Here is a 12,537-nt window from a genome sequence, read left to right on the forward strand (position 1 = left end):
AACAATAAATGAGATAGTGAAATGTCTCTTGCTAGAAAAAGGACTTCCCAAAAGCTTCTGGGTTGAGGCTGCCAGTACAGCTATTTATCTGTTAAATCGGTTGCCTTTTCGTGCACTTAAAAATACCCATCCTTATGAAGTATGATTTGAAAAAAAACCATCTGTATCACATCTCAGAGTCTTTGGATGCCTTTGTTACCAGCATATACCTGAAGAGCACAAAGATAAGTTGCAATCCAAAGTTGTAATGGGAGTTTTTATTGGTTATAGTCAGCACTCAAAGGCATACAGAGTGTATCATGTTGATTCTGGTAAAATCTCTATCAGCAGGAATGTATCGTTTGATGAAGGAAGCAGTTGGAATTGGGACAAACCTCAACATACCAGAGTTAGTGCCACAAACACTTTATCTGCTTTTCAAAATATTTCTGATATTGAGTTAGATGAAGATGAGCTTATTGATAAAGCACCAGTCAGAGGTACTCGCACAATTCAAGACATTTATAAGCGATGTCAAGTGGCCTTATCTGATCCTGTTTCTTTCGAAGATGCCTCACAACATGAAGAATGGATAAAAGCTATGAAAGAGGAGATTAACATGATAGAGCAAAATCATACTTGGTCATTGGTAGACAGACCAATCAATGGCCATGTAATTGATGTCAAATGGATTTTCAAACGAAAATTCAACTCTGATGGAAGCCTTAACAAAAATAAGGCGAGATTGGTCGCAAAAGGTTATTCTCAACTTGCTGGAATAGACTGCCGTGATACTTTTGCACCAGTGGCAAGACTTGATACCATCAAACTTCTCATAGATCTCTCTGCTGCGCTTGATTGGAAAATCTACCACATGGATGTTAAGTCTGCTTTTTTGAATGGTAAACCCAATGAAGAAATATTCATCGAGCAGCCAAGAGGATTTGAAGTTGGTGACAGACAAAACAAAGTATATAAGCTTCATAAGGCATTATATGGCCTGAAGCAGGCACCACGTGCTTGGTACAGTAGGATTGATGCCTACATATTAGCTAAAGGTTTTTACAAGAGCTTGAATGAAGCTACTTTGTATGTGAAGAAAATAAAAAATGAAGTGGCAGTAATTGTGTCTCTTTATGTTGATGATACCTTGATTACTGGTGCAGATCAAGCAAGCATCGGGGAATTTAAATCAACAATGAAAAAGGAGTTTCACATGTCTGATTTGGGTCAAATGAAATATTTTCTTGGTCTTGAAATTCATCAGTCCAAGGAAAGTATTACTCTTTCTCAAATCAACTACATTCAAGAAGTCCTCAAACGTTTCAAGATGGCAGAATGTAAGCCAACTTCAACTCTTTTAGTTGCACATGAAAAGTTATCTCTCAATTCTGGTGAAATACTAGAGAGTCCCAATGATTATCGAAGTCTTACAGAATGTCTCCTATATATTTGTTCTACCCATCGAGAGATAATGTTTGCTGTAAGTTATCTTTCAAGATTCATGCAGAGACCAAGTCAACTTCATTTGGTTGCTGCTAAAAGGGTTCTCAGATATTTGAGAGGTACAACCTGTCATGGGATAAATTTCATCAAAAACGAGACTATTGAGCTTGTTGGATTTTCAGATAGTGACCGGGGTGGCTGCAACGATGATGGTAGAAGCACATCAGGCTACATATTTTCTCTGGGAAATGGTCTTTTTTCATGGAACTCTCATAAGCAGAATACAGTGGCACAATCTTCATCTGAGGCAGAATATGTGGCAGCAGCTGAAGCTTCAAATCAAGCAATCTGGCTAAGGAAAATTCTACAGGATCTTGGCATGGATCAAACCAATCCTACAAAGTTGTTTATTGAGAACAAGTTTGCAATCTCCATGACCAAGAATCCTGTGTTTCATGGAAGAACCAAGCATATCAACATCAAGCAAATCAGACAAAATAGCAGAAAAGAAAGGGGAGATACTTGTGCAATATTGCAAATCAGAAGACCAGGTTGCGGACATAATGACCAAGCCTCAGTTTTAAGTCAAGGTTTGAACTTAACAAAGATAAGTTGATGATGCAGGTTGCAAGCATTAAGGAGGAGTGTTGTTGATAATGCAGGCAACAAGTTACTGTCAGTTGAAAATAGCAGCACGACTTGTACATGGAAGTTGAAAACATGACGCTGTATTAAGTTATTTTTAATCATGCTTTTACTTGTAACTCCTTATAACTACCAAGTAGCTAGTAGGCTGTATATATTGTTTGGATTATGAATGAAGTGTGTGCTTTTCCTTCATTTTGCCAATACTCTGTTCGTCCCTGTTCTACTCAACCTAAAACAGAGGCTCCCTAGCAGGAGCCATATTTTCATCCTCTATAATTTATCATCGAGCAGGGATGGAATCGTGCAAGGCAAACGAGGAGTGCGACCTTCTCCTTGCGGTTATTGAGAAGGGATTAAGCATGCCTCAAGTGTTTTTGGGAAGGAAGAATGCATGTGAATAAGAGCATAACGTCGAGTAAAATTGCTTGAACTAAGAAAGGGGTATGCACGGGTGTTATTTTTTCTAGTTAAGAACAGGGAGAGAGAAGATGCATGATGGTCTTTTTACACTCTCAAAAACGCTAGCTTCATATGACAATTTCACTAAAGACCGTCATGTATTTTCTCTCTCCTATCATAAGAAAGAGTAGAGGGATACCAATTCACATGTCGATTAATTGAAGCTTCGGATGACATAAAACTATAACTTCACATAGCGTAAAAATAAGAGAGCTTCCTTAAATGTTTTAAAAAATATTATTATTGATTTTACTCATTTTCATGTTCATTTTTTATTTTAATCTCAAATGCTTTGTAATTAATTTCTATTTATCATCAACACTCAAATAATGATGGCGAAAAATATTTTTTACACGATTATTCAAACGATAAAAAATATTTTTAACAATTTATCCAAACAACAAAAAAAACATTAAATTTTCCTCTAACAAATTATTTTTTTGCTTATCAAACCCTAAATAAAAATAATAATACTAGTAATTACTATTAATTGACGGAAACAATAGGTGAGGTCTAAATTTTAATAATAAATTTAGAATTCTTAAAATAAAAATGGATAGTAAAATTTTAAAAGTAAAGCAGATGGTTACATAAAAAATAATAATCGATACATATGTTTCTCATGTCCATTTCCATGGTGGTTAGAACCTAAAATCATCCCTTGAGATATCTCAAATTGTCGACATCCAGCTTCATGCTCTTTTCATTTCCTTATTTACTCTACTTTCAAATATATGAATGCAGTTATCAGAAAAAGGAAGTAAACGGTGAAGATGAAACGGCAGAATAGAGTGAAAGGAAGTAAACAGTCGAAATACTAAGGTTTTTGAGGAGGCTTAGGCCCAAACATGAACTTAATTCGGGGTTGGGCTCATTTGGGCACTAATGGGATTTAGTAAATGTTTGCTAAAATCTCTTCTTTATTAATGAAAAAGAAAAGTTTAAAACTTTTGTACTCTCCCCGAATAGGAATGATAGAAAGAAATGTGAGTTGAAACTTGAGAACAATGCACAGATAGAATGTTACGAATATGTTTCTGGATTTGTAAACATGTGATACAAGTCTAGCCGTAAGGTGAAAAAGCAAAAAGGAAATTGTCGACTGAAATTTAAATAATTTTGAAAAATTAAGTTAATCATCTGAATAGACAGATTAAAATTGATTTGAGTTTAAGATAGTAAATACATAATAAGTATAATATAATGTATTAATTGAATTTAACGGTAGGTCAAGTCATTCAGGCTTAGAGAGAGCCTTTCCCCTCACGCAGGTTCAATTCCTTAGTACTGCATTTTAGACTTTTTCTGGAGAATATATAATAAATAATTATATACGAGTACCACGTATCGGGTCTTTTTTAGTGTTTCTTATAATAGATAATAAATAATTATATACAAGCACCGTGTATCGAACTTGTTTTTATCTTTATTTAATGAGAATATATAATAAATAATTATATACGGGTATTACGTATTGAGCCTGTTTTACTCTTTCTTATGATAGAAGTTTTTTTTTCGTAATAAATATATCTGGATATTGCGTATCGGGCTTGTTTTTACCCTTTCTTATGATAAAAATAAAGTTTGCTGGGGTTTTTTTTTTTTTCACGAGTGTGCAGTGCACGTGCCAGATGTAATGACTTTCCATATTTTTTATTCGTACAAGTTTTAGATAAGAGCTGTCAAGTTATAAGCTATGAGATATGTCCCAAATCCATATTACAATTTACAAAGTTGTGGCATTCAAAGAACCACTCCTTTGTTTCCCCCTTCAAAAAAAAAAAAAGAAAATCTCCCAAAAAAATCCCAAATTCCATTTTTTTTCCAATTTGCAGAATTCTGTTAACACTTAAAATTGTTTTATTTAAAAAGATATTGGGAATCTCTATCAAATGAAGTATGTAAATACCAAACTTCAGCTTACCAACCTCATTAGATTCGCAGATGGAAGGCAATGATAATTCCACCCCTAAGGTATTCTTTGTTTCCTCCTACCTATCTCTTTTCTTCTTCCTTTTTTTTTTTTAAATTTTAGTTGAGAAGAAATTTCTTTGACTTCATTTTCTTTTTCTACTTATTACTTTGAATAATCTGGGTTCTCTTTATTTTTTGGAATGCATAGATGAATTCTGTTACTGGGTTTTGCTTTTTTCTGTTGACTGACTTTAGTAGAAATTTATTGGTATTTTACGAGTTAGAAGTTTTACTATGGAACTGTTATTGTTGGCACTGGAAATGTTGTTAAAAGGAAAATTTCCTTGTGATATTGAAAAACAAAGATAAATGCCCGGGGGAGTAGTGAAAAGGAAGAAGTTAAAAAAGTAAAAAAAAAAAAAAAAAAAGAATGATGATGAGTTTAGTTTAATTGCTGGAAGATTATAGCAAAGGATAGATTAGAATACAATTTATATATTGTCTTGGTTAGTTTGAAGTTGCCAGTTTTTTCTAAGCAATGAGGACTTCGAAAAGCACGAAGCCTGATTTCTTATGGTCTTTGAGTATGATGAATGAGATTCACTTTATTTAGGAATATGCTTACAAGTAATAACTTCGGCATGCTGTGCTGTGATAATTGTTGGGATGTTGGAATTCATGATTACCGTCCCCTGCTTATTTCTGGACTATTGGATATTGTTCACAGAATCATACATTGTGTTATCACTAGAGTACCTAGTAAATATATACTAAGTGAAAGGTTTTTTAGCAATGCATTTGTAGGTTACCTTTGTTAACGGAATTTATAGAGTTGTTTCAATGCCTTAAATCTAGAAAAAGTGATGGTATACAGTATGCTTCCTTTATTACTGCCTTATTGACTTGATCCATTGCTTAATAGGTAGATCTAGTATTAGCATTTAGTGGTAAACATGTCATATACTGCTCGAAATTAAAACTCATGCATTACGTTTGTGTGCCTCCTTTATTGTTTGTTGGTCTAGAGGATGTTTTTTGGCAGCAGCCATTAGATGTTGTTGGTGTATATTCATATTTGTATTCATGCCATCCACCAGTGCCTGACAACATACTCATCGTTTATGTTTGTTGTCATGTAAAGCTGCAGTAAGCTATTCCTTTCTCCAGTTCAAATACTATTGTGCTCTCCACTGGCATCTGGTTTTATTAGTTGATTTATTTATAAATGTGTTTCATATAGTACCCCTTTTAGAATAAACAAAATAAGCTTGCGTACATACTTCAAAATAAATAAATGAATGAGCTTGTCTACACACTTTCTTCCTTACTTCTGCCATTTTTGATTCATTCATGTGCAAACTATATGCACAAACAGTTATTATAACCTTCTCTATTTACATGAACAATGGCTATGTTAAATGACATCATTCCCCTCTACCCCACCTCCCTATTATTAGATATTAGTGATAATCCTATATTCCTTGGAAATCTCTGTAATGGCATAACAGTTACCAAGTTCTGTTCTATTACCTAGTTGACTCAAACAAGGCCTTGTTGTGCAACAATTTGTTTTAGTTCTAGGTCGGACATTTTAAGCAGGGTGCATACCATATACTTATCGTTTTTGTTTCCAAGATATTGTGATTATTTATTTCATTTTACTCTATAGTTACCTCAGCATGTATCTGATTAATAGTTGTTAATTATCAAGGATTACTACAAACTTTTGGAAGTTGATTATGATGCAACTGATGAGAAGATCCGGTTAAATTACCGGAAGCTTGCACTGGTCAGTGGTCGCTCTCTTTCTTTTTCCTTTTAACTCTTTTTATTTCTTGCCATCGCTTCATTGATAGGCTTTGACCTTAGTTTGTTGATCTAACAGCTCCTTTATTTAAATAGAATTGAGTTGACTGGAGAATCTTTTATGATATTTTTACAGAAGTGGCATCCAGATAAGCACAAGGGAGATAGTGCTGTTACCGCAAAGTTCCAGGAGATAAATGAAGCTTACAAAGGTGATTCTTCAGCTTGGCTGGAACCAAAAAATTCACATTCTCTTTGCCATATGATTCCTACTACAATTGAGTGCAACTTAATCAGTCACCCAATCATGGGAGTTATAGTTCTCTTACGTAGAGCATCTTCTAGAGCATATGGCATTTGACTAATATATAAAATGTAATGTTCATAGCTTATGATCTTCTCTTGTTATTATATCCTTTTGCAGTGTTAATGGATCCTGATAAACGCTTTGAGTATGATTTAACCGGAATATATGAGATTGATAAGTATACTTTACGGGTAAGAGTTATGTTAACATATATGCTATCATAGTCTAGAATCAGCAACTTATGTTTCTTTACAAATAATTGGTTGATGCCTCATTCTAATGGTCTAGGACTCTCTGCAATTTTAATGCAGGAATATCTTGCCAGATTTAAAGGAATGATTCTTACTTGCAACGGGCTTGGTATTAGTCATACATCAATATGGTAATTCTTTTGACTGTCTTAAACTTTTTTTTTTCATGGGGAGAGTGGGGGGTGGAGGATTGTTCATGTCATTTGAGTGACTATTTTGCTGTAAAAGTTTAATAGAATAGAACCATTCTCATATCTGCTTTACTTGGGTGATAAGCACTTTTTCTTGGTACATATTCCCAATACAGAGTGTTGACTTAGCCAAATTTTAGTTGACAGATGATTGTTACTATGCCTAGTTCAAAATATAAGGACTGTGCATATGACACGTAGGACCTGTTTTGAAACTTGCTTACTGATGCTTATAAATGATATGATAGAAGAAAATAGCAGATGTTGGCATGAATATATACCACATGTGGAGAAGCACATATATGAATCTAAAGCTTAGTATTGGTATTTGAAGAATTGTAAATCCTATTGAAGCCTTAGGGGCATAACAATTATAAAATACTATAATTGCACAAAATCACAATGATGATTAAGGGCATAAAATGACACATGACAAGACATCCATGCAAAAATGAAGTCCTGGGTGCTGATATAGACATCTAATGAAAGGTTTCAGCTTTAGGTCTGCAAAACAAGAAACAAACACAATTGCCTATATAGCATATAATGAAGGTATTAAAACTTTGAAATTCCAGTTTTGGTGCCTGTTTGCACTGGTCTAAGCCTTTTTGCTAGCTTTGCCTGTATCAGTCACTAGAAATGGAGTAAATCAGTTTCGTTGGAGAAATATCCAGCTAATATGAATTTAGATCCAATCTTTGATTTGTTTATTTTTATTATTATTATTTCAGTTGAGAGAGGCAAGAAAATGTAGGAAATGCTGTAGGTGTGGCATTTTTTTGTGGACATAATTAATTACAATAATACATAAGTTATATGCTGCAAAATAGCAATGAAAGCTATTAACCTTTTCGGGAGCTATAATACAAATAAAAATGCAGAGGTTGTATGATGCTGTGTGATTGAAGGTGTAACTTCTCAGCTGAGTTGCCATTAGCAAGTTATGGTTTGTCAATTCATGCTAGCTTTAAGTTTAAGGCAATGGGAGAAATGGTTTGAGTTTCAACGAGAGAATGGTGGTAATCTGGTAGTGGCAGGGATAGGACTTGGCTGTAATTTGGCAGGATAAAGATGCATTTCTCACAAGTGATGAGGATTATGGTCTTCCAAAGTTCCTTGTCTATCAAAAGTGCACCTCTTACTGATCTAGAAGCTGCCTTCTTGGTTGGTTTTACAGGGTGTGGGTGTATTATTAGAATTGTGTGTGCTTCCTGCAATTCTCTGTACCATATACGAAAGAGTCACAAAAATGTTTTATTTTCGATCATGCTCCACTAGATAACTGGTATAGTGGTCAAGTGTGTGCTTCTTCTGAGAGTGTAATATCATGATCTTATCTTGAGTGAACTTCAGGCTTGCGTAGGGAAATTGAGTTTTCATTGTTAGAAAGATTCATAATCATTGAGAAGAAAATTGTCTTTTTCTGTATTATCCATAGGGAAAATGGTCTTGGAAGTATCTACTCTCCCTACTAGGTTTAGGATGGAGGGGAAAAATTTTTATCTAATTAAACGCCATGTTAAAATGACAAGTTTCTGCTATTTATAATGTAGATTGTATTTTATTTTCCTTATTCAAATTCTTTTACTAGCATAAAATTTATAAGCTACCCATGCAGACATTATTTGATGACTAGTATGTTCTACATATTGAACTAACTTTGAAGTTCAGAAAGTTCATACTTCACTTTTACCATACAGTTCATAACTAGTGAAAGTGCTTGGTATTCCAAATTATTCCGAGTACTTTGTTCTTTCTGTTCCTTCCTTTCCAAATTTCATACCATAGTTTTCCCGCAAGGGTTCTGCTGTTTTGGTTGGTGCCTTCTGATTCAGTTGTTTCCCCTTCAATATTTTGTGTCCTATGGCGGTAACCATATCACTGCCAGAAGAAATTAGACCTGCTGAGCAGCTTATGAAATGCTTGTGCAGTGCCATATGTTAGCACTTTCTAAACAAAAGCTGATAGGAGTTTACTTTCTATTAGAATTGGGTTTGGTACTAATAACCTTGTTTGTTAATGCAGGACGCAACAACTAACAGAAACAAATGACTTTGTTGATGAATAAGGTTAGTTCTCATTATTCATTACATTTAAAATGATTGCCTTGTTTATATACTTAGTGACTTAGAAATATTGTTGAATTTAACATGCCAGTGTCATATGATTGACAGAGCCACTGAAATGAATTGAAAGGAATAATGATCTCCATCTTTTTGTACCTATCGAAGCTGAAACCGAATCTCACCTGTTTTGTACTATTATTACATCCTCAACTGCCTCTGCAATCCGTATCAAAATTAGGCATCATCATCGAGTAAAAGGGACTTTTCATCCTGCTACAAGATGTGTTTCGATGAGGCATGGTTTGGCTTGTATGAGTTTGATAGAGTAACAAAATGTATGATTGATCTATAATTTAGACATGGCGTGACTGATTCTGCCATCTTACCTATCTCAAATTATGTCAAAAAGAGTTCTTTGACCATTGCTTGTATCAGTAGTTTGATGGCTTTGTTCACACAAATATAATGCTAGTTGAGTCAGTCTCTCTAATTTCATGTCTTATTAAGCAATGATAGCCTGCAAGCAAAGCATACAATCTATATATAATACTATTGAAACAGTTGTGATGAGAAACATTGAAAGCAATTATTTTCCCATTTAAACAATGTTTAGGACAAAAGAGATTTTGATAATTTGGATTCCCAAGAAATTCCTTCATTGTCTGTCATTCTGTTTGGTTTTTATGTTTGATAGCGGAACAGGATTGGTCATTTGGTCTGATTTTGGAAGTATGTGCCGCCCACTTGTCAAGGAGCATGTTCCAAGAAAGCAATTAATATAACTTTTTCAATAATTGCGGCTCCTGCTTTATTTTGTTCGATAAAATTGCGTGGATGCATCTCAACCACCGCATCTACATGAATCTCATCGACACTGTTGAAAATTCAAACGAACATTCAATTACGGAATACAATTTTTTGCAAAGAAAATGGCAAAAAAATAAAGTTTGGACTAAGTAGATACAACGAGGTCTGGTTCAATTTTTATTAAGATTTTTATCTAAATTCCTTCTATTTTTATAATTTGAGATTTGGGTTCAGTCAATATGCCCAAATTTGTATAATTTTTTTATTTATTTTCCTATGGTGCTTTCAATTAATGAACTTGCACATGAACATTAATTAATAGAAATAATGTTGAAAAACATACATTTTTATATAAGAAGTAGCTCTTTAATCAAGGCCTATAAGAAGCTTTTAACATTTGCTTTTGATTGTTTTGTATAGAAAAAAAATGTATAATATTTTAAAAAATATCATTTTTTAGTTTATAACATTAACGTAGAAAGTAAAAATTTACTAAAAAAGATCTTATTAATATTTCATACCATCATTTATTATATTATGTCAATATTATGTGTTTAATGATTTAATTAAACACAATAAAAATAAATAAGCATTTATTTGAATTTCCAAAAGAATATAACTCAATTTTTTTTTTCAAAAAAGAAAGTGATGTAAAATGATATCTCGTGATCATAAATAAGAAAATGAAAATGTATGACAAAACTACCTCGTAGCGCAACCATTTTTTTATATTAATAATTAGTGCAACCATTTGAGAATCTCAATGGCCGAACTGCATATTGAAAGAGACAGCTTCATGAATATTTTTAATTTAGTTGATGATCTATACAACAAAAAGTATTTGGATTTCAACAAAGTTTTATGAAGGATCCAAAGATAATAAATTATCACCAGACTATAAATATTCCCAGCGAATAAAGGCTTTTAAAGATTATAATATATCTATGTATGTGGAATCTTATACTTTTAGAATCTCGAGGGAAATTTTTATATGTGGGGTTATGAAACAAAGAGCAATAACATATAAATTGATTAATAATGCATTTTGAAGAATAATTTACAATGAAAAAGATGCCCTTGTGGGGGGAACAAGAAAAGAAGCAAGAGAAAACTTTTGATATTCATATTTTGAAGAAGAAACTTATGAAGAGAGACTTTCTACAAATTGAAGCACCAATAATTACCTGGGAGATGAGAGTTCTTGGGTTCTGATCTTCTATTCAAGAATTAATTCTTTAATTTTGGCCAAATTCTTATATACTTAAATATGTTACTTCTTGTAAGTTTATATTTTTTAAAAAATATAATAACATATTTGACAAAATATGTGTTTATATGTGATTCGGTATATGTGTATACATGCGCATGTATATAGATGCATATATAAATAAATTAATTATTAAGTTAAAAGAATTTGGAAAATTAATGAAATTTTATTTTAGTGACAAATAAAAACATTTTTGGGCAAAGAACTATATGTGACTTGAATTAAGTCAAAGCAATACCATAAACTAGGAAAAGATCCCTGTCAAATTCTATATTATAAGTCTATAGTTGAATTAGCAAAAGTAATTTAAAGTGAGTTTGATGTTATTCAAGTTATGATGGCAGAGCTTCTATGAGTTCCCATAGGATCAGTACAAAGTCATTGTCTTATTGAAGAAAGGAAGAGCCAACAGCCTTTGGGAAAACGAAAAAGAATAAGAATCCTTGGCTCTTGTTTTCAATCTGTAAAGTTCAATGCTTATGCACTAATGAAAGAGCCCTTTGTTTTACACCATTCATTAACATCAATAACAGCAATATTATAGTATTTTTAGATGTAAAGTCAATGGTGTATGTACTTCTTTATCATGAATAGAGGATTTCAACCTTCTTAGCACTCCTAAAATGAAGTCATAATTAATAAACTAGGCTCAAGTTATTAACAATACTAAATGAAAAAGTATCTTTATATATTATTGGGTGAGTTTTTTTAATTTTACCAATGGAATGAGAGAAATGTCGTATGTCTATTAAGTTAGAATTAAAAAATTATTAAATAAATATATAACAACTTTTTAAAATCACTCAACGAAAAGTTCAAAAACCTTATAGTTGACATAGCACACAATGAATCATATTTAATTATCTTAGAAATGAGATGATTAAATTCATTATTTTTTTTATCGAGTACAATTTAATTCATAACAATTTAGTTCAAAAACCTTATAGTTGGCATCCCTAGGGTTGTTCATGGCTTCACTCTTTGCAATATGTTGCAGAGACAACAGATTGAAGTCGGCAAAGTTCAAAAGGAAATGAGAGCCACAAAAGCCAGCAGATAAAAACATTTTCACCAAATGGTTCATACCTTCTTGGATACAGACCCAAAGAGAGATACATACAACATGTGAATTTTGTGTCAAATGGTATGAACCCATCGTACTTTTCATTTGGAATTTCGTTTCCGTCTTGTCTTTTCTTCCAAACTTTGACGATTTTTGTTAGCAAATAGACGAAATTATATGATACCCTGGCAGGAACTGCAGACGATAAGTGATAACCCTCCCCATCTCCTTTCCTTATCCCCTAACACTAAGTTTTGTCTTTTTCTTTTTGGGTCCATAACTCCAACAGATTAATTCAATTGATCAGTTTGTTCATTTCGATAATTAGTGATT

At 32.9% G+C, this 12,537-nt stretch overlaps 1 protein-coding gene across 2 annotated transcripts; it reads left to right on the plus strand.

The window, feature by feature from the left end:
* On the plus strand, positions 4,243–9,582 carry LOC18599589 (dnAJ-like protein slr0093). 2 transcript variants are annotated; one of them, XM_018122307.1, is made up of 7 exons: positions 4,243–4,506; positions 6,158–6,235; positions 6,389–6,464; positions 6,677–6,750; positions 6,871–6,941; positions 9,027–9,070; positions 9,159–9,582. In XM_018122307.1, exons 1-6 carry the CDS (start codon positions 4,477–4,479, stop codon positions 9,067–9,069), a joined length of 372 nt encoding a protein of 123 aa, XP_017977796.1. In that variant the 5' UTR covers positions 4,243–4,476; the 3' UTR covers position 9,070; positions 9,159–9,582. The 2 variants fall into 2 exon arrangements, with proteins under 2 accessions (XP_017977796.1, XP_007029679.1); XM_007029617.2 differs by having other exon boundaries at positions 9,176–9,582.

The sequence above is a fragment of the Theobroma cacao genome, chromosome 5 (genome assembly GCF_000208745.1).
Source record: "Theobroma cacao cultivar B97-61/B2 chromosome 5, Criollo_cocoa_genome_V2, whole genome shotgun sequence".
NCBI classification, from domain to species: domain Eukaryota; kingdom Viridiplantae; phylum Streptophyta; class Magnoliopsida; order Malvales; family Malvaceae; genus Theobroma; species Theobroma cacao.